At 43.1% G+C, this 24,647-nt stretch overlaps 1 protein-coding gene across 3 annotated transcripts in view; it reads left to right on the top strand.

Moving 5' to 3' along the window:
* The window catches only part of RUNX2 (RUNX family transcription factor 2), a 120,698-nt gene extending 97,737 nt beyond the window's left edge, over positions 1–22,961 (top strand). For 2 of the 3 annotated variants that reach the window (XM_057699370.1, XM_057699367.1), the window contains 2 exons: positions 20,525–20,590; positions 22,199–22,961. In XM_057699370.1, the coding sequence (XP_057555353.1) occupies positions 20,525–20,590; positions 22,199–22,677 (545 nt within the window). In that variant the 3' untranslated portion in view covers positions 22,678–22,961. The remainder of the gene's footprint in view (positions 1–20,524; positions 20,591–22,198) is intronic. The other variant, XM_057699369.1, reaches the window with a different exon arrangement.
* Positions 22,962–24,647: the final 1,686 nt, after the last annotated feature.

Genomic DNA, 24,647 nt, shown 5'->3' with positions numbered 1-24,647 from the left:
TACTGTCTCTCTGCTCTGCATGTAGATGCTCATGGGAAGTCCTTGCCCACAGAAGGAAGGTCTACCCAATAGTCCAGGCTGCATGCCTCAGTGTTAATTATGCTCTGACCATTAGGAATTGGCTAAACAGACCTAGAAGTGGGGCTGTGTAGGAGACTAAGGACAATTGTCATTTACCTTAATTTCATATTCCATATACACAAGTATGATCCTAGCATGTGATTATAGTATAGAATTTTCCACTCTCTATTTTAAAGTGAAGGAATACAGTTAGCTGTGTGCTCTAACATATATCTGCACATGTGCATGTAGTCACCTATTCACTACATTTAGAATGAATATACATGTGACTATTCTTGACAGGTCTATTATTTGGGATATTCCTAAATATCAGCCAAGCTACGGCTTAACTGTTTTCAGGAAAAAAGCATTATTAGTATCAATAAAATACTAATAATAATTAGTATTATTTTGTTGCTTTATTGAGCATTGCTTTCTCAGGACATGTTCATTGATCACTGCTGGTAGAAAAAGGGAAAGAGAAACTGCATGATTACATTGCTAGTTGTTAGGTTTGTTAATATGTAGAAATAATTATAAGGGGGAACTTAGAAAGATATACTTGAAAGAGGTAACCAAACAGGTAAAAAGCTTTTCTATAATTTAAAGCCTATACGATAAAATTGCAGATGACAGCACTTAAATTTGAATTGTTCAAAGTCATTTTGAGGTAGTATCTTATTTCAAACAGTTCATTTTCAGAAAATAAATAGGAAGGCATATATTATTAAATTGGATCAGAATATAAGTGACTTGGTCTGAGGCAAATTCAGGGTCCCACTTGACTAAACTGTCTAAATTGTTATTTTTTTGATATGACTCTCAAGAAATTCATGAATGTCAAGTCTGTGAAAGTCATGTAAATTAAAATTCTGCTCAAGCAACGTTGCCCCTGAATATCTCAAGGGATTTCTTCAGCTGGAAGCTGTCGTATCCTTTCCAGAGAGACTTTGACCTTAAGTGACCAACGTAGAAACATAGCCAAGCATGGTGGACTGGGATAGGACCAGTGTTTCCGTATCCAAGCTCTCTCCACTCCAGACGGTCACCATTCCAGCTCCCTGTTGTAATGAGTAATAATGCTATCATTAATGGAATAATAATAACAAATATAAGGATGGTTATAAATACTCTACCCTATGCCATGGAGAGCGGTAATTCATAATAAATAAAAAATAAACCCACTGATGTGGTCACAATAAACCCATGCTTAATTAAGAAGAACCCTTTCTAAACAATAACTACAAAGGAAATAAAAACAGGCATGAAGAAGAGGAAAAAGTCTGATAATACTGTTGTGGTATCATCATTAAAAACAACAAACCTGTAAGCTCCCGAACTAGACCTTGGGAAAACAGTGATTCTCAGCCACTGTTGAGGCATGCCTGGTGGGCGTGATTCTCGGTATTGCTTAAAGGTGTGGTGGAGAATTGACCTAAAAGATTCCAAAAAGGAAAAAGTTTGACCCCCTGGGCAGTTAACAGAACAAGTTCCATTTTTTCTGACCTTAGAAATTGGTAGGTTGTCAGGAGTACCAAAAGAAGCATTGGCTGGGTCTTGGTTTTTGATCCACCCTGACAATCTCTGTCTTTTAATTGGTGCCTTTAGACCACTGACATTTAAAGTGATTATTGATAACAGTTGGATTAACATCTACCATATTTGTTACTATTTTCTTTTTATTGCCTTCTCCTTTATCCGATTTTTGCCCTCCACTCTTTTTCTGCCTTTTGCAGTTTTGAGTATTTTCTGTGATTCCCTCTTCTTTCCTTTCTTAGCATATCAGTTCAACTTCTTTTTTAACCTTTTTTCTTTTAGTGGTTGCCCTAGACTTTGCAATATACATTTACGACTACTCCAAGGTTTCAGTAACACTTCATGGGTATTGTAACTTACAATCTATAAACATCTATGGGTAGGTTTTGTGTGGACATAAGTCTTCAACTCCTTCGGTTAAATGCCAAGGAGTTCAAATGCTGGATTGCATGGTAAAAGTATGCTTAGTTTTGTAAGAAACCACCGTACCATCTCCCAAAGTGGCTGTACATTTTGCATTCCCACCAGCAAGGAATGAGATTTCCCATTGCTCCACATAATCTCTGTGTGTCTTTGTATTTAAAGTGGGCTTCTTGTAGATAACAAACAATTGGGTCTTGTTTTTTGATCCACTCCAACAATGTCTGTCTTAATTGGTGCGTTTAGACCATTGACATTGAATGTGATTATTAACATAGTTGGGTTAATATCTCTTTAAAGAGTTAGTAAAACTTCAAATAACTTCTTTAATCTGGCATATGATCGAAGCATTTAAATTTGGTACGTGCACCCCCAAAGAGAATAGAATCCAATGGTGATAAAATAGCAGTTGTTCAATAAAATTGTGTTGAAGTGACTTGGTTTATCAGAAAAACATTTCTTCTAGGGCCCAGGCAGATGGCACAGTGATTAAACTCTCATAGCATCGTTCCCAACAGTTGGCTGGGAATTGAGGAACCTATCATCTAAGTTTGGATGTCCCTCTGATTCTTGAGCAAGTCACTCAACTTCCAGAGTCTTAGTTCCGTCAGGTGTGAAATGAGTTAGTTGGGCTAGATATTCATAAAGGTTTGAATGTCTGTGATTCTAAAATAAGGCCTGAAAGCACATCAGGAAACTGGATACTGCCACCCATAATAAGAATAAAGCCTAGTATAGTATTTGATTTATGAACTAAATTAATAGGAATAGCTAGTGCAGATGCCAAGGAAAGCGTTGTCTTGTACTTCAGTTGATTCTGATGGGAAGCAATGTAAGATCAGGTTTAATTCATGCCAAAGAACTAAACATTCAGACCTTGACACTTGACCACAGCTGCGCTTCTGTACATGGCAAAGCCTCATATATGTGCATGTATGTCAGGGTCTGCAGACAGATTTTGAAGCCCCAGCTTTAATTTAAAATTAAGGAACTTAATTTCATTGACATTATACACACCCTTGAGTGGCTTTATGCAATTTATCTGTGTTACACCCTCTTTACCTGAGGATGGTTATAATGAAGTGTACTTTATCTCACTGGAGAAGTGAAAATTTTGTAAGGTAATGGTTATTTAAAACAAAAGAGCAGGTGAATTCTGTTAATAACAGAATAAATGGGATCAGAAGACCAGACTTTCTATACTAATGAAATTAGACATATTTAGAGAAAATATGATTAGAATTATAACAAAGTTCCTTTTAGTGAAACATTGATATCATAGTGTTTCATGTCCATCTGATAAAAATCTTTATTAATATGGTGATGAATAAGAGAAAAGCTCAGGAAGCCTTTTCTACTGGCTTATGATGTGATGATTAAACATTCAGTCTTTGGAGTTAGACTTCCTGGGTTTAAATCCAGGCCTCTTCACTCACTGGCTGTGTGATCTTGGGGTTATTACTTAGCTTGTTTGTACCATAATTTTTCTATCTGTAAAATGGCTAATAATAATAATAATAATATCACCAATAATATCACTCAAAAGGTTGTTATGAGGACTGAAAGGTAGTTAATATATGTAAAGCCCTTAGAAGGATGCCTGGCATTCAGTACGTGTTAGCTGTTACTGGGGAAGGGTAGGCAGTTGAAAATAAGAAAACATTATCTAGGGATATGTGCTGTGAAAAAAGTAAAATAGAGTGACGTGATGAGGAAGAAACATTTAAGCTGAGATCCGAACAGCCAGGAGGCTGTGCCCTTGCCCGATCAACCCCAGGCCATGGGGAAAGCTAGCGCAAGGGCCCTTAGTTGGGAAGAAGAATGCCCAGTGGCTGCAGCGTGTAGAAGATGAGATGCCCTTGGAGAGATGCGCTCCAGGTTATGCAGGGCCTCGATGGCCAGGATTAGAAGTTGGGATTTGCAGGTACCTGCAGTGATGAGCCACTGGTGGATTTTAATCAGGGTCACAATATAAACAGATTTCTAACTTCCTAAGGTCACTCTGGCTGTCTGGGGGAGAACTGTGTAGGAGGATGAGGGAGGAAGCTGTGTGGCTGGGAGGCTGTGGCAGTCACGCCGGGGACAGGATGGTGGCTTGTGCTTACCTGGAAGGGATGGGGATGGAGAGACTGCGGATTGGATGGGGGTATCTATTTGCCTGTATCATCAAAATGTTTTAGGAATGCCCCCCCCCCCCAGTTATTAGTTTACTTTATGAGGAATAACACTGCATCTTATAAAACTGTAGTTAATGTTTAGATGCTGTTGGTACACCCCAGAGTGAAGTGGTAATTCAGGAATTGCTTGATTTATTAAGTGAATACAGAACCACCCACCTGGAAAATTCAGGCCAGCAATCCATTTTGAGAGCTGAAATGTTTGATTTGGTTGTTTTCACTGACACATTAATCTGATTATTTCCAGTAGCTCCCCTTCCTTGGCACCATGCAAACCCCAATTGCAGTGCAGTGACGCGCACTGATGAGATTAATTGGGGGGGACTGACGCATTGTACGTCCTCCTCTTGAAATGTAGGTAGTGTGTTTTTATATCTTTGATGGCCTTTATAGACTGCTATGCGCTGCCTTTAAGATGGAGTGAAATGCTCTGCAGGCGCTGTTAGATGATCACACGGGAAGCGTGTGGAAACAGCCCTGAAGGGAGGAGACCCCGGGGCGAGGGGCTGGGGGTTCCTTACATCAGGCTTGCAGGCCGATCTCCTGCATTTGAGACAAGGAAAGCCAGGTAAGATGCCAGTCCTTGTCCTCCCTGGGAATGGAGTCAGCAACCCCGGACTGCTGCCTCCCAGAGGACTGAGAAATGCGGACATGACTTAAACTGGGAAGAACCTGAGCTGGTAGGGGATGAGGGACTTGTTCTAAGCAGAACCTCATAAGCACAAACCATCATTAAAGGAGGAATCTTCAAGTAGCTGAGACTCTTGTGTCACTGTTGTAGTCAATGATCACTCCCTTCTCAGATCCTTTAACCAGGCCTTCAAGAGAGAGTCTTCCCTCCCTCCACCCCCATAACCTTCCACTTGTGGTTCTAGAAATTAGCTTCCAGATCTTACGAAGATATAAGCGCTTCTTCTTACATTTCCTGTTTGAAAAGTAACAAAATTCTTGCTCTCCGTGGACACCAGGGTCGTCTTCTTCTGGCAATGCCAAGGTGCAGAGGGAGGGGTCCTGAAAACTGTTTACCACCATTTGCTAGCTTGTTTTAAAGGAAGGAAGGAGAGCAGTAAAATCAGAGTCTGTGGGACATATTTCTCAGTGACCTAATCTGCTTAAAATTTATTTGATGGATTTATATTGAGTTTTGGACACTGGACTCAAAATAAGGTACAGTTCAAAAGGCATCAGCATCTCCTGGGATGGGACATCTAGAAGAATTCCAGGGGCTCTGAAAACTGGAATTCCGGATAACAGGTGGGCTGTTTCTTTAGCTGTGGAAGCTCATTCTAAAAAAACAGTCACTTTTGAAAAGGGATAAAACTTAAAGTCAATGTGCTTTAGAAGGAGGACTGATTTCTCCCCAGGAGCCAGGAGGTCAGAATCCTGATGGTCAGACTTGCTTCTGCCTCAAATGAGGGGTGGTCTTGGGGGGTCAGACTCATGGTCCCCTTCAGTTTTAAGGTTTGGATCCTGTTCTTTTTCGCAAAAGCTCTGCAGTATTATATTGAAAACCACTACAAAAATGGGTAAAGAGATAGATGACTAGGCTTCTATTTAGGGACCTTGGAACTGATGACGTGGCTGTGTTTCAGCCCCTGTGCAGACCTTCCAAGCTAGTATTTGAAGTGTCAGTTTGAGGCCACAGCTTACGCCCTGCATCCCTGCAGGTGGCTATGTGGCATGGCCCTGCTCTTCGCCATATTCCCTGGTGCCTAAATGAAGGGAAAAACTGGAACTCCCTGGGTGGTGCAGTGGTTAAGAATCCGCCTGCCAATGCAGGGGACATGGGTTCGATCCCTGCTCCAGGAAGATCCCACATGCCACAGAGCAACTAAGCCCGTGCACCACAACTATTGAGCCTGTGCTTTAGAGCCTGTGAGCCACAACTATTGAGCCCATGTGCTGCAGCTACTGAAGCCCACACGCCTATAGCCTGTGCTCTGCAACAGAAGCCTCTGCAATGAGGAGCCTGCGTACCACAATGAAGAGTAGCCCCCGCTCACGGCAACTAGAGAAAGCCTGTGTACAGCAATGAAGACCCAGTGCAGCCAATAAATAAATAAATAAATAAATAAATACATTTATTAAAAAAAGGAAAAAAGAAAAACTATTTCACCAAAGTGAACCCCACCCAAGGGTCTTCCTGCTAACATTTTAATACAAAGGTAACATTTCAAATGGCAAATAACAGAACCTCTAGTTGGAAGTTAGAAAAAACATCTTTCTGAACGTTTGTAAACATCAAATAATCAGCTTCCACTTGAGATTACGCAGAAGGCAAATTGGAGACATTCACACTGAGGTAAAACTCTTCAGTTACCGAAAAACGTGGCACGTAAGCTCTAACAAATAGAACAAATAAGCAGGTTAGCGTTGAGGGAAACGGGATGAATAAAGAGATTTGTACAAGTACAGCCTGCGGGCTGGCGCTGTGGATTTTGGAGGCATCACACTGAGTGTGACAAGGACCGTGGCCCAGTGCAGTTCAAGGACGAGGGGCCTCCAGCAGCTTGTAAGGCTCAGAGGATGCTGGCCTGAAGGCTGAGTCAACCAGGAGACATGGAGACTCAGGCAGGCGCCCCCGAACGTGTGATGAAAAACCGAAGACACCAGCAGGAAGGAGGACTCGTCCTTGTGGTGGGGAAGCTTGAACTCTTCTGCTGCTCTAATTAAGCAACTCCCGAGAGGAAACTGAAAAGACCCAGGACGCTCATGTCATCAACAACAGTGGCTTTTCTGATGGCAGAAATTAAAGCCTACAGATAAAGAACACCATGTTACAACAAATTGGGTGCGGAGGAAAACGGGAAGGATTGTACAGTACCAACTATGTCCAAAGTTGATAGTAAAAATAAGTGCACAGCAGAACTCAATAAGGATAATACAATTTAGATAGTGTTTTAAATACATAGAAAAGACTTCCACAGACATTCTCATTTAACCTCATAGCAGCTCATCGGAATACAGATGTTCTTGTAGTCCCTGTTTTGCCGGTAGGAGTTTGGGCTCAGGGACATTCAGACTTGACCTTTAGGTCAAGCGGGGAGAGAGGGGGAGGGAAAGACTCAACCCCATATCTTTGGGTTCCAAGTGTGCTTTCCCCACCGTGCATTGTCATAGGAGCCTCCACGTCAGAGCCAGATTTTCTACAAAAGCTGCTGCGTGTCATCCTGCGGGGGATTTTTACCACATTGGTCTTTCCAGGCTACCTCTGGGGGACATAACATCAGTAATCCTTACTAAGGAGCCAGTGCTCATGTTTTACAGGTCAGAGAACCCCAAATAAAGTAAAATTCACCAGATGCCTACCAGAAACAACAGGGGAAATAATCCACTTCCTGATTTTTGTAAACCTAAGTTTTATTCTAGAGATGACAAAGGTACATATTAATGAAATCTTGAAACCTGAAAGTGTTTTTAGGTGTGGGGCAAGGAAACAAGCTTCTCAAATTATGCGTAACAATATACCCTGTCCTGCAAGAGCTGGAAAGGTAGATGTAAATATTATGTATTTTAATTTCAGATAGGTCAGATCAAAACAATTTGCTGGAAGAATCTAGAACAAAGAAGAAAGAGAAATAGCTCACATCATATCTCTCATTGAATGTGTGAGCCTAAAGCGGATTTTAACCCCCTTTACTGCTAAATTTAATGACAAAAAACTTCCTTAAAAAGCTAATAGTGTTTCCATTTTCTTTCAGCCTCCTTGCAAACTGTTGTTAATTATGCTTATTTTATTTTGCAGAACAACTAAATGTTCTAATTTGCATTTTGTATATCGAGGGAAACCTGGTATTTTTTGCACAGTGGATATATATTTCATTAAAAAACAAAACGAAACTGTATTACTGTTTTTTAATGAATGGGCACGTGTCTTTAGAGGAACAGTATTTCTAATAGAATTTTAAAGGTACTTTTGGAATTCTCAAGGTTTTGTTGCATGTAGCTGAATCAGAATTTTAGAGCTGGAAACCCAGAGAGATGATTGAGTCAAGTTCCGTCATTTTACTGACGAGGAATGTGTGGGGTCAGGGAAGGGAAGGGGCTCCACCATGATCACCCTGCCCATTAGGGGCAGTGCGGAGACCAGAAGCCAAGTCCAAGGCTCTAGAATCCTATTCTCCTGCTACATTTATAGTAGGCTGCTGACATTTTTCTGCTATTGCTGTACGTGATCTGAAGGATAAAAAAATCTGTCTCTAAATTGTCTCCTTTGCCCCTTTCCTCTTTTCACCCTCAAATTAAATCCTTATGAAGAGACTGAGTAGACTTTGCCCCGCATCTGTTACAGCACCATCTCTCTTGGCTGGTCATCAGCTGTTTTGGGCCACATCTAGCATGGACTTACCAGACAGTATCCCCAGGCTGGGGGAAATAAGGCTCAAGTTTTGGGCAGGCAGAGAACTTCACTGTTGAAGGAGCTACCGCTGGAGTATTTGTTGTGTTTTTGTGTGTTTCTCTCAAGGATACCGAGCTGACCAGGCTCCTTTTTTTTTTTTTTTTTTTTTTTTGGTCATCAAAACAAGTAGCTCCTCTCAGACACCTTAATACATAATTAGGTGTGTCTGTTTACACTTGGGAGACAGCGGGCTTCATGTCCTAAAGAAATACAAGGAGTCTGGGAGCAGCCACAAACAGATGTTGAAATTGTCCATTTGTGGCGAGTTTATTACTATAGCACCAGGAGTAAACATTGAGGATGAAACCCCTCTGCAGAGGTGGGTGTGTGTGTTGAGAGGGGAAGCTTATAGAGCAGAGCAGAAAGTGAAAGGAGGTCCTCTTTTTCTTTTTTTTTTTTTCGATTTGCCCTAGTATTTGTTTATCTTCTACAACAAGGAAATTTTCACTATTTGGCTTTGACTGTTTGAAGCCTTTTGCCAAATGCTTTACAATCTGTAGGGTTTGATTTGTGTCAGAAAACCCACTTTGAGAACAAGGTTCTATGTAACTAAGATGTGTTTGTTTTTGTTTAAATCACTCAGAAGAGAAATCATCTCTTGTCCATTGTGAAAAGAGAGCTTTCAATCAAAGAAAAATTCTCCATATTCTAAAATATACAAACAGCTCTTTGAAATGGATGCCAGATCAAACTCTAAAGGGACGTTTTCCTTGCAGAAGTTTTGAGTTAATTCTGTGTGCAGGGCCTGAGTGGAAAAACTCAGAATGTCGGAGGAACGAGTTACTGCAACACTGTGTTTGGATTTGGCAGTTACATAAGGAGCATTGTCTCAGGACAGTATGAAGACTCCTGTACATGGTTTTAGGCTAAATCCTAGCAACAAAGAAAAAGAAATTCTTTTCAAAGTGAGTCAGTTTTTCAGTTAAAAAAAAAAGGTAGTAGTTTGGTTTCTGACATTACTGAATCTAAACCTCCAATGTGAGAAGGCATGCCGGTCATCACTTAAAAAAATTCAATCGAAATGATCCCTGTTGTTAAGGAAACACCATCTTTCCCCCTGTCAGGACTTCTCTTAGGATGAAAAGTAGTAGACACTAATGAGACAAGTCTAGTGGGGAAAAGAGACACAAATTAGGAAACCCAACAATTCCATCCTGACTTTGCCACTAATTGGCTTCATCCTTGAGTTTAGTGCCTTCTTTCCTTGACTAAACTTCCGCATCATTTGGTACCTGTCAGATGGGCTTTTTGTGAAGGTAAAACCAGGTGTATATAAAAACAGTGACAACCTAAAAAGCAACGTATACATTTGAGACATGATTTTTTAATTGAACTATTCTTTTTGAGAGTCAATGTCGACGTGGGACAGGAGAATTTGCTTGGGACTGAAAAAGCCAGAACAAGTTTTTGCTCTTAGGATAAGGGAGCAAACCCAGGGGACAGATTAGAATGAGAGATGCACCCCAAAACTGGTGAGCAGAGCAGAGCTGTAGGTCTGGAACTATCCTGAGCCCTTTCGGTGCATGTAAACCACAGGTGTCGTAGGTCAGGAAAGGCCGTTGGCTGCAGGTGGACAGGCAGAAATCAGAAGGCACAGGCAAACTACAGTTAGAGACAAGGATTTAGGTCAAACCTGGCATCACCATTTCTTCTTCCTCTCAAGCACTTTTTTTTTTTTTTTTTGAAAAGGACACTCACTATTTCTTTCCTTTTTTCTTTTTTTGAACTTTGACTTTATAGCAATGACTATTTTATTAAATTTATTATTAATTAATTAATTAATTTGGCTACATTGGGTCTTCATTGCTGTGTGTGGGCTTTCTCTAGTTGCGGGGAGCGGGGGCTACTCTTCATTGTGATGCGTGGGCTTCTCATTGTGGTGGCTTCTCTTGTTGTGGAGCACAGTCTCTAGGCGGCAGGCTCAGTAGTTGCAGCACGTGGGCTCAGTAGTTGTGGTGCAAGGGCTTAGTTGCTCAGCGGCATGTGGGATCTTCCCAGACCAGGGATTGAAGCCACGTCCCCTGCATTGGCAGGCAGATTCTTAGCCACTGCGCCACCAGGGAAGTCCTCACACACATTTAAAAACTTTCTGAACGTCACTCTGAGAGGAGCTACAGTGCATTTGAAGATAAGTAGGACAGAGTTGTTGTCCTCAAGGAATTTACAGGCTAGTAGAAGTGGAGAGGTGATTGTAGGTCCTCTGCATGTGTCTGCCTGCCTGGAAGAGAAATACAAGTGAAGAACGAGGTGCAGAGGAAGGAGGGGTCACTCTGGGCTAAAGCAAGAACACAAGAAGACTCTTGGAAGTGAAGGGGGATTGTGAGATAGGTTTTTACAGGCTGCGTGGCATCTCAAGGGATTGAGACAGGGTTGGAGTGGGACCCTGGAGGCTGAGGGGATAACAGTCAACCAACACCTAAAGGAGGGAAAATGGAGGGTGGACAAGACAGAACACGGACAGGGGTCCAGTCTCACTGGACTGTAGAGCTCCCAAAGAAGGAGAGTGAGAGACAAGACTGGAAAGATAAGTTGGGACAGGATTGTTATTCCCTCCAGCAAATGTTTGTCATGTGCCTAATAGAGAGATCTAGAAATGTACACACAAACCCAAGTAAAAAGCATGACGTGAAGTCACAGAATGGGTAGGAAAGCCTGAGGAACAGGAAAGTTGGGCGAGACAAGGATTCAGGAACCCAGATGAGCCATCTGAGCAGCAGATACAACACACACACGAATGGCTCTTGATTCTAAGGCTACCTTCTGTTACAACTGGGAAGCCTCTTACGTAGTCCTCCTGGGACAGGAACTCATCCCAGGGCATGGGCAAAGGGAGCCGGTAAGTGGATGCATCTGACTGGGGAGGGAGAGAGGGCACAGGCAAGGGCAGGTCCTGGCAGGACACAGCTTAAGGCTGAAGCCTGTGGCTTTGATCCCAGGTTAACGTGGGTCACATCAGGCCTGAGAGAGCTGTAGCTCACGGAGCCGACTTGGAGACTGAACCAGAGCACGTTGGTCATCCGGTTCACGTTCTGGGTCTTGGGGCATTGGGTGGTTTTAGTCACAGGTGTTAAGGTTCAGGATGGCTTCAGGGCTGTTGGACCACACCAGGGCCCTAAGCCCTTTGCAGGGAATTTTATTTGAAAAAAAAAACTGTGCCCCAAGCTTGTCACATATTGAGCGATGATATCTCCGAGGCAGCTGCTGCCTGCGGCCTTCCTGGGTCAGCACTAGAGTCAGTCATAGGGAGAGTCAGAGACTGCACTGGTGCTGGATTTAGTCTATTCCTACTTTAAGAAGGGGAGAATCGCGCTGGATCTGAAAACACAGTCTGCGCATTTAGGGGATGGTGGAATGTGGTCACTATGGTGATTATTTGCTCTCTCAGCCTCCTTTTCCCACTGCATGAGCCTTTTTTTTTTTTTTTTACAGAAGAGTTTGGTTGGGCCTAGAGCTGGGTGTGTGGAGTTAATTGGGAGTTTCAGGATTCTGATTCTCAACTCAGTCTCTCCTAGCTTGGACCCAGTTTTTAAATTTTCCTTCTTCTCTGGCTCTACTAATTCAAATAATACCGTACTAAGGAATACCCTTTTGAGATGGAGATGTTTACAGTTTGCTGTGTACTTTTGCCAGTTATCACTTGTAAGAGTCTTACCCAGTGAGAGAACCTGGGAGATATAAAAGGTGACTTGCTTACGATCACCCAGAACGTCAGTGCTAAAGACCATATGAGAATTTCAGGGCTGAGTCGAGCACAGAAAATAAGTAGCAGGAATCAGCCTCCCCATTCCGCATCCCATCCCTGTCTCCATCCCCAGGACTGTCACCAGTAATTGATCAGAAACCTTTTCATCATTGCCCTCCAGGTAGGCATGGCCGCCGATATGTTAGAATTCGCCTGAAAATGACACTGAATCCTTGAACTGTGGAGGGGCCTGCGGCAGCTGAGCCCCATAGGTCTGGGGCCAGGTCCCTGGCCACCATTTACTGGTCTGTCACCTTGAGGAAATCACTTCACTTCTTTGAGCTTCAGTTTGTCATCCATAATGTGGGGTCAGTGACACTGTCTCCCTCCCAGGGCTGGAGTGAGGATTTAATACCGTAATGTGAATAGACATCTTCCATGGAGTACACATCCTCTGCAGGTGGCAGCCTTCGAATCTCTTTCCCCTTAGTGAGCCCTGTGACACCACGGGATGCTGTGACTACAAAATCACTTGGAGGATTCCTACACTTGGAGCAAAGACTGGTCTGTTAAGCGCCAGCCAATGCTGGTTCCCAGTCTGTCCTCAGGCATTGCTAAACAATGTACCAAGCTTGAAAGACTTTCCCACTGAAGCACCCCAAAGGGCAATGGGAACTCCGGGGCTCCTTCCCTGCTCGGCGCCCCCCAGTCTGTTGACATAACCCAAAACAACCCCAACTCCTGCCTGGAGAGCATTTTCATGTCTCCTGTTATACCTTAAAATTCATGTGAATTTTCCTGCCTAATATGCTTGCTTTTGTTTTAATATAAAAATGTTTTAACTTACTAATATCAGTTCAATGTCCCTTTTTAAAAACCCTCCCACATTTGTTCCCTTCTTGTATTTCATACCTTCCTATCAGCTAGGCTTGGGTGTCTAATATATAACATCTCAACCAGTTCATAAATTTCTGCTTTTAATATAGTCTTAGTTACCACTAGCAGAGGCCACGGGAAAATACCAGGCTGTCCCTTCTGCATTCAGGCTTTTGGAAAGATTTACTTAGGAACAATTTATCATTTAGTTGCAATTTTTAAAATAATCTTAATTGGCCCCATATGTTATCAAATAAGAGCCGGTCTTCCAGCCTCTGTCTGCGTCCGCGGGGCCCCGCCCCTCACGTGCGCATGCGCACTGCCTGTTGCCAGGATGTCAGAAAATAATTATGCCACCCCAGGCAGACACCGTCACAGGAAAGCCTCCCCCTGATTTAAGATAAGATGACTGATATTGAAGCTGTTATTTTTAGGAGGGAAAGGCTATTGCTTTTAAACCGCTTTCCCCCTTTTTCCTAGTTCCTCCTCTCTTAATTGTGGCTCTGTGTTTTGGTAGCCATAAGTCATTAGTGGTTTTTAATTTCTCTGAAACTGAAATAAGGTCTGAAAGGGTGGATTGGTCCCTTTTTTCCTCCTTTTTTTCCTTCTGTTTTTTTCTGGCTAATCGGAGGAACGCAACCACATCTGAAGCCACTTGGCTCATTATGAATTTCATGGAAACTGATTCTCTGAAAGTGTTTCCATATGTGTGTTCCCAATATATCCCATCCTCTCTAAATGGGAGCACAGACGTGTGCATGGGCTGGAAATGGCTTCAGGATGTGACAGAGCAGTCATATGACCGCCGCGGCACCGTGGGTGGCCCCTTCTGAAAGACACGGTGTCCTGGGTGCTGGCCTCCTTCCTGCGGCGGATCTGGTTTCAAAGACTATCCACCCTTCCTAGCCTTTAAAAAGTTCTTAATCAGGGCCTCGCAAGAAGATCTCCCTCGTTTTTCCTCCGTTTCTCTCCCCCCTTCACGCTTTGGTTTCTTCCTTCTCTCTTACCCTCCCTCCCTGTGCACGCACGAACACACACACAGACACACACACACACACAGACACACACGCTGCACATCTACCACCTCCTTCGTTCTCCTCACCAAGAGGAAGTGTATTATTCCAACAATATCCTCAAAATTTGGATGGGTTTAAGGGATGGTTGAAGTTTCCGAAAATTGCCAGGTTGTGCGTTTTTTGCTTTTTTTTTTTTAACTTTTCCTCTCTCTTCTTCAGTGTAGCATACTTTCTTAGCCTTGGAATCAGCTGGTCTTTCAGAATTTGTGAGTGTGCAGTGGAAAAGTACAATTCATTACAACATGGAAAATAAATATTTATACTGGATAGTCGAGGCAATTTTCCTCTCTTTTGCAGAACTATTGAGCTTTCTGGTCTGACCTTTCATTATCTTCAAAAAATCGATTTCAGATTATCATTTCGCTGCTTTCTTCTCCATCAGCATGATCCATTACATTTCTCCCCTGTGGGGTATATTTTTCCACCTATTATCTAATGAAATCAAAACTAATTTAGTGATCGATACTTGATCATTTTAGTATGAGGGGATAAATTTAGACATAGTATGAAAACGGATGTAAAATCTCTTAAAACCTCAATGTGGAAAATGCAGAGTAATATTCTGCGCAGAGTCGAAAGTTGATTTTTAGATCATGTTTACGTAGCATTTCTGTTTCTGTCATGTTACTTGCTTGGGTCTATGCTCGTAATTCATTCGTTTAGCAGATTTTTTTGCAAGTATCCATCTTTTCTCAGTAGCATACCGTGAACTAGGTAGGGATGCTGTCTTTTTTTTTTTTTTTTTTTGGCTGCACCTGGCAGCATGTGGGATCTTAGTTCCCTTACCAGGGATGGAACCCCAGCCCCCAGCAGTGGAAGTGTGGAGTCTTAACCACTGGACCGCCAGGGAAGTCCCTACTAGATGGGATCTCAAAGAAGGATACATGGTTCTTCTTTTTCATTTGCTTTCCCTTTAATTGGAAAATGAAGATACTTCTCTAAAACCAGTGATGACACCTTAACATGCATGAAGTGGTAAAATTTACATACGTAAATGTTCCAGATGTATAGGGTAAAGAAAAGATGATCAGGATTTGTATACCTGGGAAGTCCTTGTGTAGTGGTGAGCCTTAAAGGCAGTGCTCATGTACCCGGGTCTGACAGAGAAGAGAGAGGTGGCCTGGGGGTGAGCAAAGCTGAACTGAGAGTCCTGAGCACATGTCCCGCCACAAAGAGGAAGGTCCCTGCCAAGCAGTAGTGGGATGTGACCCTGGTAGAGTAAAGCAGAGAGCTCTGACTATGCCAATAGCCTCCCCCTTATTTTTCTCACCCCCTTTGCAGAGCTGCTCAGTCACGCCTGGTGAAGGGTGGCTGTGACCTGTGCTGGCCTGAAAAGGTGGAAGATTTTCCCCTTCCATGTGTGTTTTCATAGAACACAGATCTAAGGAAACTCAAGGCCGATGCTCTATGTTTCGCCACTGGCAAGTGCTGTCATGGCAGCCGGTGGGGGTGAGGGTAGCACACTTGGGCCTGGGACAAGAGAACCACGTTTTCATCTCGGGATGTCATGCAGATCCACGTGTCTCTAGGCTACCATTTCTTTTCTTTTTTTTAAATTAATTAATTAATTAATGTATTTATTTATTTTTGTCTGTGTTGGGTCTTCACAGCTGTGCCCAGGCTTTCTCTGGTTGTGGCAAGTGGGGGCTACTCTTCGTTGCGGTGCACGGGCTTCTCTTGTTGCAGCGCACAGGCTCTAGGCACGTGGGCTTCAGTGGTTGTGGCCCATGAGTTCTAGAGCGCAGGCTCAGTACTTGCAGCTCACGGGCTTAGTTGCTCCGTGGTATGTGGGATCTCCCCAGACCAGGGATCGGACCCGTGTCACCTGCATTGGCAGGTGGATTCTTAACCACTGTGCCACCAGGGATGTCCCAGGCTGCCATTTCTTCGTCTGTAAAGGTCATCTACAATTCCAGATGATGCTGACATACTGGCTCTATATACTGTCTAGAAATTCAGACAGGAAGTGAGCTTTCCTGCTCATGTCAGATGAACCACGTGACCTTAGTGGAGCAGTTTCCCTGGGGTCCAGAGGAAGAGGAGGGTTCCGACTTGCCTTCCCGCAGGCTGTATATTTCTGGCCTGGCCCTGTTTCTCCTTCCTCTCTTCTCCCTATGGCTCCACAGTGTAGACTTACACACAGATTCGGGCTCTCAGGATACTGGGAACAACATGGAGGCAAAACAGAGGTATCTGTTTACTAGTGGCAACTGCCATTTGTGGGCCCCTGTCTGAAACATGAGGTCAGCTGATATAACGATGCTTGGGGAGAGCTCCGAACACCCTTTAAAGAGCACTTTATGAGGTTTTATAGGTATGGAATTGTATTTGAGTTACATTTCAGGTTTGATGTCAGCATTGCTTAATGCTTATCTTAATATCTATTTTCTCAATGCATCAAAAATGTACCAGCTGTTGTGCAGAGTTCCTGATTCCTAGACTAATTTACTTATTCATTGATTTATCCATCCATTCATGCATTTATATTTTAAAAAATTTAAGCTCTTATAATGTAGACGGTTCTGAGGGATATGAGAGGAAAATAAATCATGATCTTTACCATCCAAAGCTTACTTTGGAGTTGGAGAGCGTAGGCTGCAAAACAGCTAATAATTCAGTGAAGTAGTGGCTGAGGGCCCAAAAGAGTGATATGGAAAGTAAATGCTGTTAGAACAGGAGTGAAATAGGAAATTATATAATAGGGCAGTTGGGAAGGTGGCAGCTGAAATGTAGAAGGGGAAGAAGATTCTTAGAGGGGAGTGGCTCTGCGAAAATCTCTTGTCTTATGTGTTTCAGGAGAAAGATGCTGGCGGGGGGGGGGGGGGGGGGGGGGTGGTTAATGAAAAAGTACCTGGACGTTCTTTTGAGATTTGATGAAGCGACAACGCCTACCATTTAAAAGCCTCAATGAAGCTTTGCCGTTAACGCCTCCTTGCCAAGAAGTATGATAGCTTTTCATTCTGTGTATTTTTGCCCTTTCATTCAGAAAGGACAGAGGACTCTGCATTCGCCAACCCATGTTCTATCTGGACTCAAGGCCCCTCGAGCTTTTCTCTGCCCCGACCTGCCGTCCTCGGCTGGGATGTGTACATCCCGTGGGGTACCATGTTTCCTAGCTGACAGCCCAGAATGGCAAGTTCCCCCGTCTGATATTCTTTTCAAACTCCTATTTCTGTTATTTTTAGAGCTCTCCTGGCCCATGTGCAACCACCCATTGTATCTTGAGGGCCTACTGAATGAGAAAATGCGTGTGAAAGGACTAGGTAAAGGGCTAGAAACATCAAGTATCGTTGTTATTAAGCCCCGAAGGGGAAGACGAAGGAGGATGAGACGGATCACTGCCTGCAGCAGCTCAGTCTAGGTAGGAGTCGAGCACGACCCAGGATAACTAGCATTAGATTAGACAGTGGAGTGTGGAGGGTGCTGAGGGGAGGCTTGCGGGCCTCAAGAAACAGAGATCAGAGCTTCTCTTTTATTCTCCCCTATCTTGGTTTCACTCCTTTCCCCCACACTTTCCACTTGCTCAGAAGACCCGAGAGACCTGGTTGGGTAAAGGGAGGCCATTTCCTTTTCCCCCATAGACTTTTGGGGGGGAGGGGCAAGAAGTTTTTACTTTTAACATTGAGTTTATTTTTATTTGAACTTCACAGGCATTTTATCAATATATTCTTCCCCAGATATATTAGGTTGTGAAAACCTGCTGCTGCTGTCTCAGTGAGCAAGGTTCTTGCCTCTCTCTTTATGATGACTACATAAATCTGCAGCTATCTGACGATGGCTGGGGGTGCAGAGAGCAATTGTGCAATGAAATGCATCTGTAGGGGACCAGCAGGAAATCAAGCCCTTGACCTTGGTCTCATTCACATTATGCCACAAACAACTGAATTTGTTGCTCACTGTTTAGCAGATTAGATCAACAAGTCCTGGAAGAATTTTTAAATAGCATCCCAAGGACAGTAACTCTCACTGGGGCAACACATGGCACCAGAAGAACCTACTTTAGGCAAATTTTTTTCAGCAAATAGACTTTTAAGACAGCAAATATATATCTGTGATTGTGTCAATCAAATTCCTTAAGGGTGACTAAGATTGCTGAGAGGTTAGAAGTCAAAGAGGTCTTGTCTAGCTGTGGTTCTGCCTCTCTGGAGCTGTGGGATTTTGTAGAGTAAATGGCTCCCCTTCTCTGCTTAGCTTCCCTATTTGTCAACGGGTTAGATTAGAATTATCTGAACAGTAAATGAGGGGTTTGGATTTTTTTCACCAGAATACCCTAAACCAACAAAGGAAGATAAATGGGTATTTTAGTGAATCTGGGAGCATGGTTTAAAGCTTCACAAATGCAAAATTTTGTTGAAATCATCCTTTTTGTTTGTCTGAAAATTCACCCAAGTGTTGCCTTCTACTCCATATATATCATGTACATGTTTACTGTAGAGCATACCCTTGTCTCCATGCTGAATAAAACCAGCCTATCAGGAAGACGCACCGTGTTTATCTTGGGCTTCAAGTAACTCCTGGCAGTACTGGCTTTATTTAATCTGTAGGTTGTAATCTGAAGTTTTAACCTGGCTCTGGGGAGCTCTGAGGCTACAAGGCAGATCACTGGGGGCAGTTACTGAGCTTTGGCTTTACATTTCTAAAATTAGATGGGGGTAAGAGTACTTTAGAACTCTCCAGGCTTTCATTCTGATCCTTTTAATAAGTAGATATTACATTTTCTTTACTTTAGTTGTTATAATATCTAGGTCTGCAGATAGTTTATAGTTGTATGTAATGTGGCTGGTGACATGGCTATGAACAGTTTAGGACACAAGGTCAAAATAACCGGAGAAGATGGTCCAAAAGGAAAACTGAGTTCTTGTACAGAACAGAGATTAGACGTACAGATACAACCCCATGCAATGAAAGAAAATGTAGTTATATCCTTCGCTTCTGTAATAATTGGTATAAATAATTGTAGGTTAGGAAGGGGTTTAAGTTCTTTCTTTTTTTTAAGTTTAGAATTCCTTCCGTCTCTCCATCATTGATTATTATATAAGAGGTCTCACATGATAACTGTGGCAAGTTGTTAAAATTTCTTCCTACAGAATGCATTGCAGTTTAACACAAAATGACTAAGCAAGTTCCAGAAAATTTTATTTTTTGTAAGTGATCAAAATTACCATATAATCCCTTTAAAGTCCAAATCAGCTCTCTTTGCCCAGGAGGAGTTAATCCTCAAGACATGACGGTCTCAAATGACTAGAAGTCATTGGTCAACATTCTGTAAACCTAGTGGAGGTCTGAGCGTTGTTTTCTATAAAGCGCTCATTAGTTGAAGAATGAATGTTGATTTGCATTAGCTGGCATTTATAAACCAAAAAAGGTAGCGTGATCCTGGCATGTGATGGATAATAAAAACATTAGACAAATGTATCAGGTAAAATCTAGAAGTTGGGGGTGGAGGGTGGAGAGAGAAATTCAATACCATATTGGAGTTTACTGGGCAGGGTCCCATATAAAGGGTTTCAGTGAGGCTTCTGCATCAAAATAAGGGAAACCACGTGGAATTTTAGTTATGACAACAGTATATTTTAAGTATAAATACCTGCGAGAAGCATTTTTTACATTCCCGAGCCTGTCCGCGTGAGCGCTGTGCTTCTGTGAGGGGCAGATGCTGATGTTTTAAGTGTGACTTCTTTCCGCTTGAAATTGCTCCCATTATTCTGGTTTCTCTCGTACGAGCTGAGCGTTGAACTTAATGCGTACAGAAGTGGCCTGCCTGTACCTATTACCTCTGCCAACTCAAGTTCACCTAGATGCCCTGCAATGAAAATCAGGCTGTGGCCAAGAACATCTGTGGCCTCCACGCAGGGCCTGCATTGTGTGAGGTGCTATAGAAGCACGGGCCAGGGAGACGGCAGATCTCAACTGCTCCCGTGGGTGATTCTGTCCTAATCACTCCTTGTACCTTTTCACACTTGAGCTTGTCAGAATGTCGCATTTGGGAGGGGGTTAGGGAGAGGCCAGTGGAGGACGGAAGAATTTATGAAAAGCAGAGAGTAACTACGCAGGCTGTGCTAGTTTTGGTTTGTCATCTTGAAAGTGTTTGCTTCTGGTATTAGAAGCTGCTCACCAGCTCTTTAGCCTTTCTGCTTATGGGCCTGTGGATTCCGGGAAGGTGCTGTGAGGGGTGGGACCTTCGTTGCCTCCCCTCCCCCGCCCCCAAGGCGGTTGCTTCTCCTCCGGTCTTGGGATTCACGGTGATAGAACCTTAGAGCTGGAAGGGAACTTAGAGCTCATCCCCCTCATTTTACAGATGATGACACTGCCACCTCTGACTTCTGCCTCTGGCCTTCCACTCTCAGTAAGAAGAGCCAGGCAGGTGAGACTTTTCACAATTGCTGGGCTGGGCTGGGTGGGGCTGTCTGATTGGGACTGTCCGATGAGTGAGAAACACTTTGTTAACTATATACTGCTTTGAAGGAGTCACTTCTTGTTATCAATGCACATCACAGCACTTACCCGAGCATTTTATAAGGAACACAGGCAGTGTGCATTTTAACAAAAATGAATGACTCTCGATCAGCACCTTGAAAGAAAAGTATTGGGATGATTCCTTTAATAAATATTATACTATCCATGAACAGAGCTAAATAAAAATGAAGCTGGAGAAGTACCTGCTCACTGAGGCCTTTAAGAATTACTGAGTTCTTTCTCTTGCAGATAGACATGGTAGGAAAAGCAAATGTATGAGATCCAAAGGATTGGAAGATTTTGGGTGTGAAAAATCTTAAGAACACTGGTATTATAAAAAGGCTCGTCACAGTTCTGTTCGTGTTAGGAATTCATAACCCAGTCTTTAAAGATCACAACTAGAAGTTTTTGGCATTTCCGAAAATGAATTTCCACATGAAGTGGTTTCTAACTGTGGTTTCTTAAGTTAAGCACCAGAAACACCTATTAAGGAGGCATCCTGTTAGCTTTAGAAGTTAAAGGACTTCACATTTTAGGGGAAAATTGTCTTTGCTTCAGGTTCCCAGTTCAAACTTGCCTGAAGCTAATTCTATAGGATGTGGTACAAGGGTCCGGAAGGTGGAAGGTGAGGTGCCCTCCTGTTTCTTCTCCTTTGCCAGAGAGCCTCTCCCCAAAGCTGCTGTTGGCACATGGCCTTAATCAGGTGCTGCTTCTCCCATCAAGTCTTGAAATACAGTGATTCCTAGGTACCAAGCCTTCCCCTCCAACCCACTTTCAAAACCTACTAGTTTATGACAGGGAGAATTTCTAAGGGTCAGACTCTCCCTATATGCCCCCAGATAAGTAAGATAGTTCCAGAAAACATTGAAATCTAGTTAAATTTTTTGAAGTCTGTTACTAAGATAGGGAATAAAACAGGATTTCACATTATTTTGCGAGTCGAAGTGATAGGCCCATGCTAGGGTATCTTTTTGATGTTCCTTCATTGATGAAGGGACCCTGCTAAGAATACCAATAACAAGGCGGATCATTTGGAGTTTCTTTATATCGGGCTGAGAAAAAGAAATGTGTCTGTCTTAGTAAAAAGGTCACTTTCAAATACGTGAGGTGCAACAAGAAACAAAAAGAAAAGGAAAAAAATCAATGAGGATTCAGTCTTAAAGTCTGGTGAGTGAATCTGTCTGCCCAGAGTGTTGGGCTGGTTTACACACACGGCCTAGCACACGTTTGGGTTTTTAAAGCCCTTCAGGATTCTCTGGGGGTGGAGAACTTGAAGCTAAATGCTGCTAGGACTGTAAAGTGAGAAACAGGCAAACAAACAAAAAACCCAAAAGACTGTTTAGTGACCGGCGCATTTGGAAGTCTGTTTGTGGCTTGCTGTTCCTTTGGGGGAAAGCTAAAGATTTTGTTTTTGTTTTTTTTTTTTTTCTTGTAAAAAATAAATTCTTTCATGATTTTAACTGCTATTTACAGATGTTTCCCCCCTCCCCCCCCCATCTTCTGTTGTAATTTTTAGGTGCTTCAGAACTGGGCCCTTTTTCAGACCCCAGGCAGTTCTCAAGCATTTCATCCCTCACTGAGAGCCGCTTCTCCAACCCACGAATGCACTATCCAGCCACCTTTACTTACACCCCGCCAGTCACCTCAGGCATGTCCCTCGGTATGTCCGCCACCACCCACTACCACACCTACCTGCCACCACCCTACCCCGGCTCCTCCCAAAGCCAGAGCGGACCCTTCCAGACCAGCAGCACTCCATATCTCTACTATGGCACCTCGTCAGGATCCTATCAGTTCCCCATGGTGCCCGGGGGAGACCGGTCTCCTTCCAGGATGCTACCGCCGTGCACCACCACCTCCAACGGCAGCACGCTCTTAAACCCAAATCTGCCTAACCAGAACGATGGCGTTGACGCCGATGGAAGCCACAGCAGTTCCCCCACCGTTTTGAATTCTAGTGGCAGAATGGATGAATCTGTTTGGCGACCCTATTGAAACTTCCTCAGCAGTGGCCCAGCGGTCTCTGGGAGCCACGTCCCAAATGTATCGACATATACATATATAGAGAGTGCGTATATATGTATATCAACTAGCTTATCTACAAAGTGCCTGATTTTTAGAAGGTTTTTTTTTTTTTTTTTTTCCCCTGGCATTCACTCACTCCATCATGATCTTGCAACCCTAAGAGGGTAGATCTTGAGAAGCAAAAGGCCCAAGAGGGACAATCCTAATCAGATTTCAGATGGTTCTCTATTTAAACGTGTACCTTTGCGAACAAAGGGGGAAAAAAAGGTATTTTTGTTGCTGTTGTCGTTTGGTCTGTTATCCTCAATAACCTGTTCAGGTGCCAGTTCAGGAGGAAGAGCAAAGCCGCTTCCCCCCGTGCTTTGAAACCACACACCCTCCCGCTGCCGCAGTGTGTGGACCAGTGCCCTCCGCAGACCTGCTTACAAAGCCGGTCCAGGTGCCCACGAAGGGAAAAGAGGCAGACAGGATGCTTCCATTCCCGTGCCATCCGTTCAGAGTAACCGTTCCAAACTTCTGCTTTCACACTTTCTGCAAGTACTCGTTTGAACTGTTTGGTTCAGCTGTTTTTATTTTTATTTTTCCCTACTTTAAGAAAGTGACTTCAGAAAATACCAATCAGGATAGATTATTTTATTTTACTTTTTTATACTTTTTTTTTCCTTTTCCCATTTAACCAAAAAAAAAAAATTCCCATCCTGAACTGCACCACGCCCCCCCCCCCCCCCCCCCCCGCCTTCTCCTTTTATGCAAAACTGAAAATGGCAATACCTTATTATAGCCATAATGGTAGAGATAGTGTTTGCGTTTTGGCTGTGTGTTGTCTTTTTTTTTTTTTTTTTTTAAATTATGAATATGTGTAAAATCTGAGGTAACTTGCTAACGTGAATGGTCATATAACTTTAAAGATATATTTATAATTATTTAATGACATTTGGACCCTTGAAACATTTCTTAGTGTATTGATATGTTGACTTCGGTCTCTAAAAGTGCTCTTTATTAAATAACAAATTTCTTCAGTGGGCTAGAGCCACATCTGAAATATTGCTAAGCAATTTCAGTTCATCCAGACACAATGTGATTTTTAAAAATACTTCCATCTCCAAATATGTTAGATGTAGCTTGTTTTTGTAATGTATGAAGGAAATGTTATGTGTAGTTCTGTTCCAATCTTTGATTGCCTCTAACACAGCTTTGCCTTTTAAAAAGCAATAATTAGAGATTGAAAAAGCAACCCTTAGTCCTTCATCACTTACATTGCCCTTTATCAGCATGAAATGCTGGAGTGTTGTGGTTTCCTAATTTCTTTGAAACAATGATGACTCTCGTCATATTAAAAAGACAAGCACAAGTGAATCCTTGAACTGCAGAATAATGTTCTGTGGTTTCATAGTTAAAGCAAAACTTGAAATCACCAGTGAAGACGTAGTCAGCTTAAAGCCACACACGTGGCTGAAGGCTCAATCGTGATACACACGGTACAGGAAAGCAAAACTGCGCCAGGGAGTCTTACCCCAAATGCCTTACCATACAGTAAGTCAGGGGAACCCAAACCTGCCTTAGCCCAGGCCCCACTGGCAGCTCTCCACAGAATTTGCATTTAAAGGAGCAGAATTAAGTCACTGTGTTCTGGGAGCAGGGTCCTCTGAAGGAGGAGGCAAGTTCCAGCAGGCAGCTGGTCTGAGAACAGACAGGCTGTGGGGACCCACCTGCAACCTCTGATATTCCTATTTCTCACCATGGAGGGTGAAGGGAAGGCAGAGCTAGGTGGAGTTTGGTGTCTACTACTGCATATGAATTTGAGCTGAAGCCCTCCTGTCGGATGCACTTTGACCACTCCTGGCGGCCACGTGGCAGATTCTCAAGTGTGGATCCTTAATCCAAGCCAGGACCCCTTCATGACAACACCAGGCAGAACCCCAGCCACCTCCCCCACAGGT

This window comes from Hippopotamus amphibius, chromosome 11, assembly GCF_030028045.1.
Source record: "Hippopotamus amphibius kiboko isolate mHipAmp2 chromosome 11, mHipAmp2.hap2, whole genome shotgun sequence".
In the NCBI taxonomy this organism is placed as follows: Eukaryota; Metazoa; Chordata; class Mammalia; order Artiodactyla; family Hippopotamidae; genus Hippopotamus; species Hippopotamus amphibius.
This window is presented reverse-complemented; position numbering and strand designations above follow the sequence as displayed.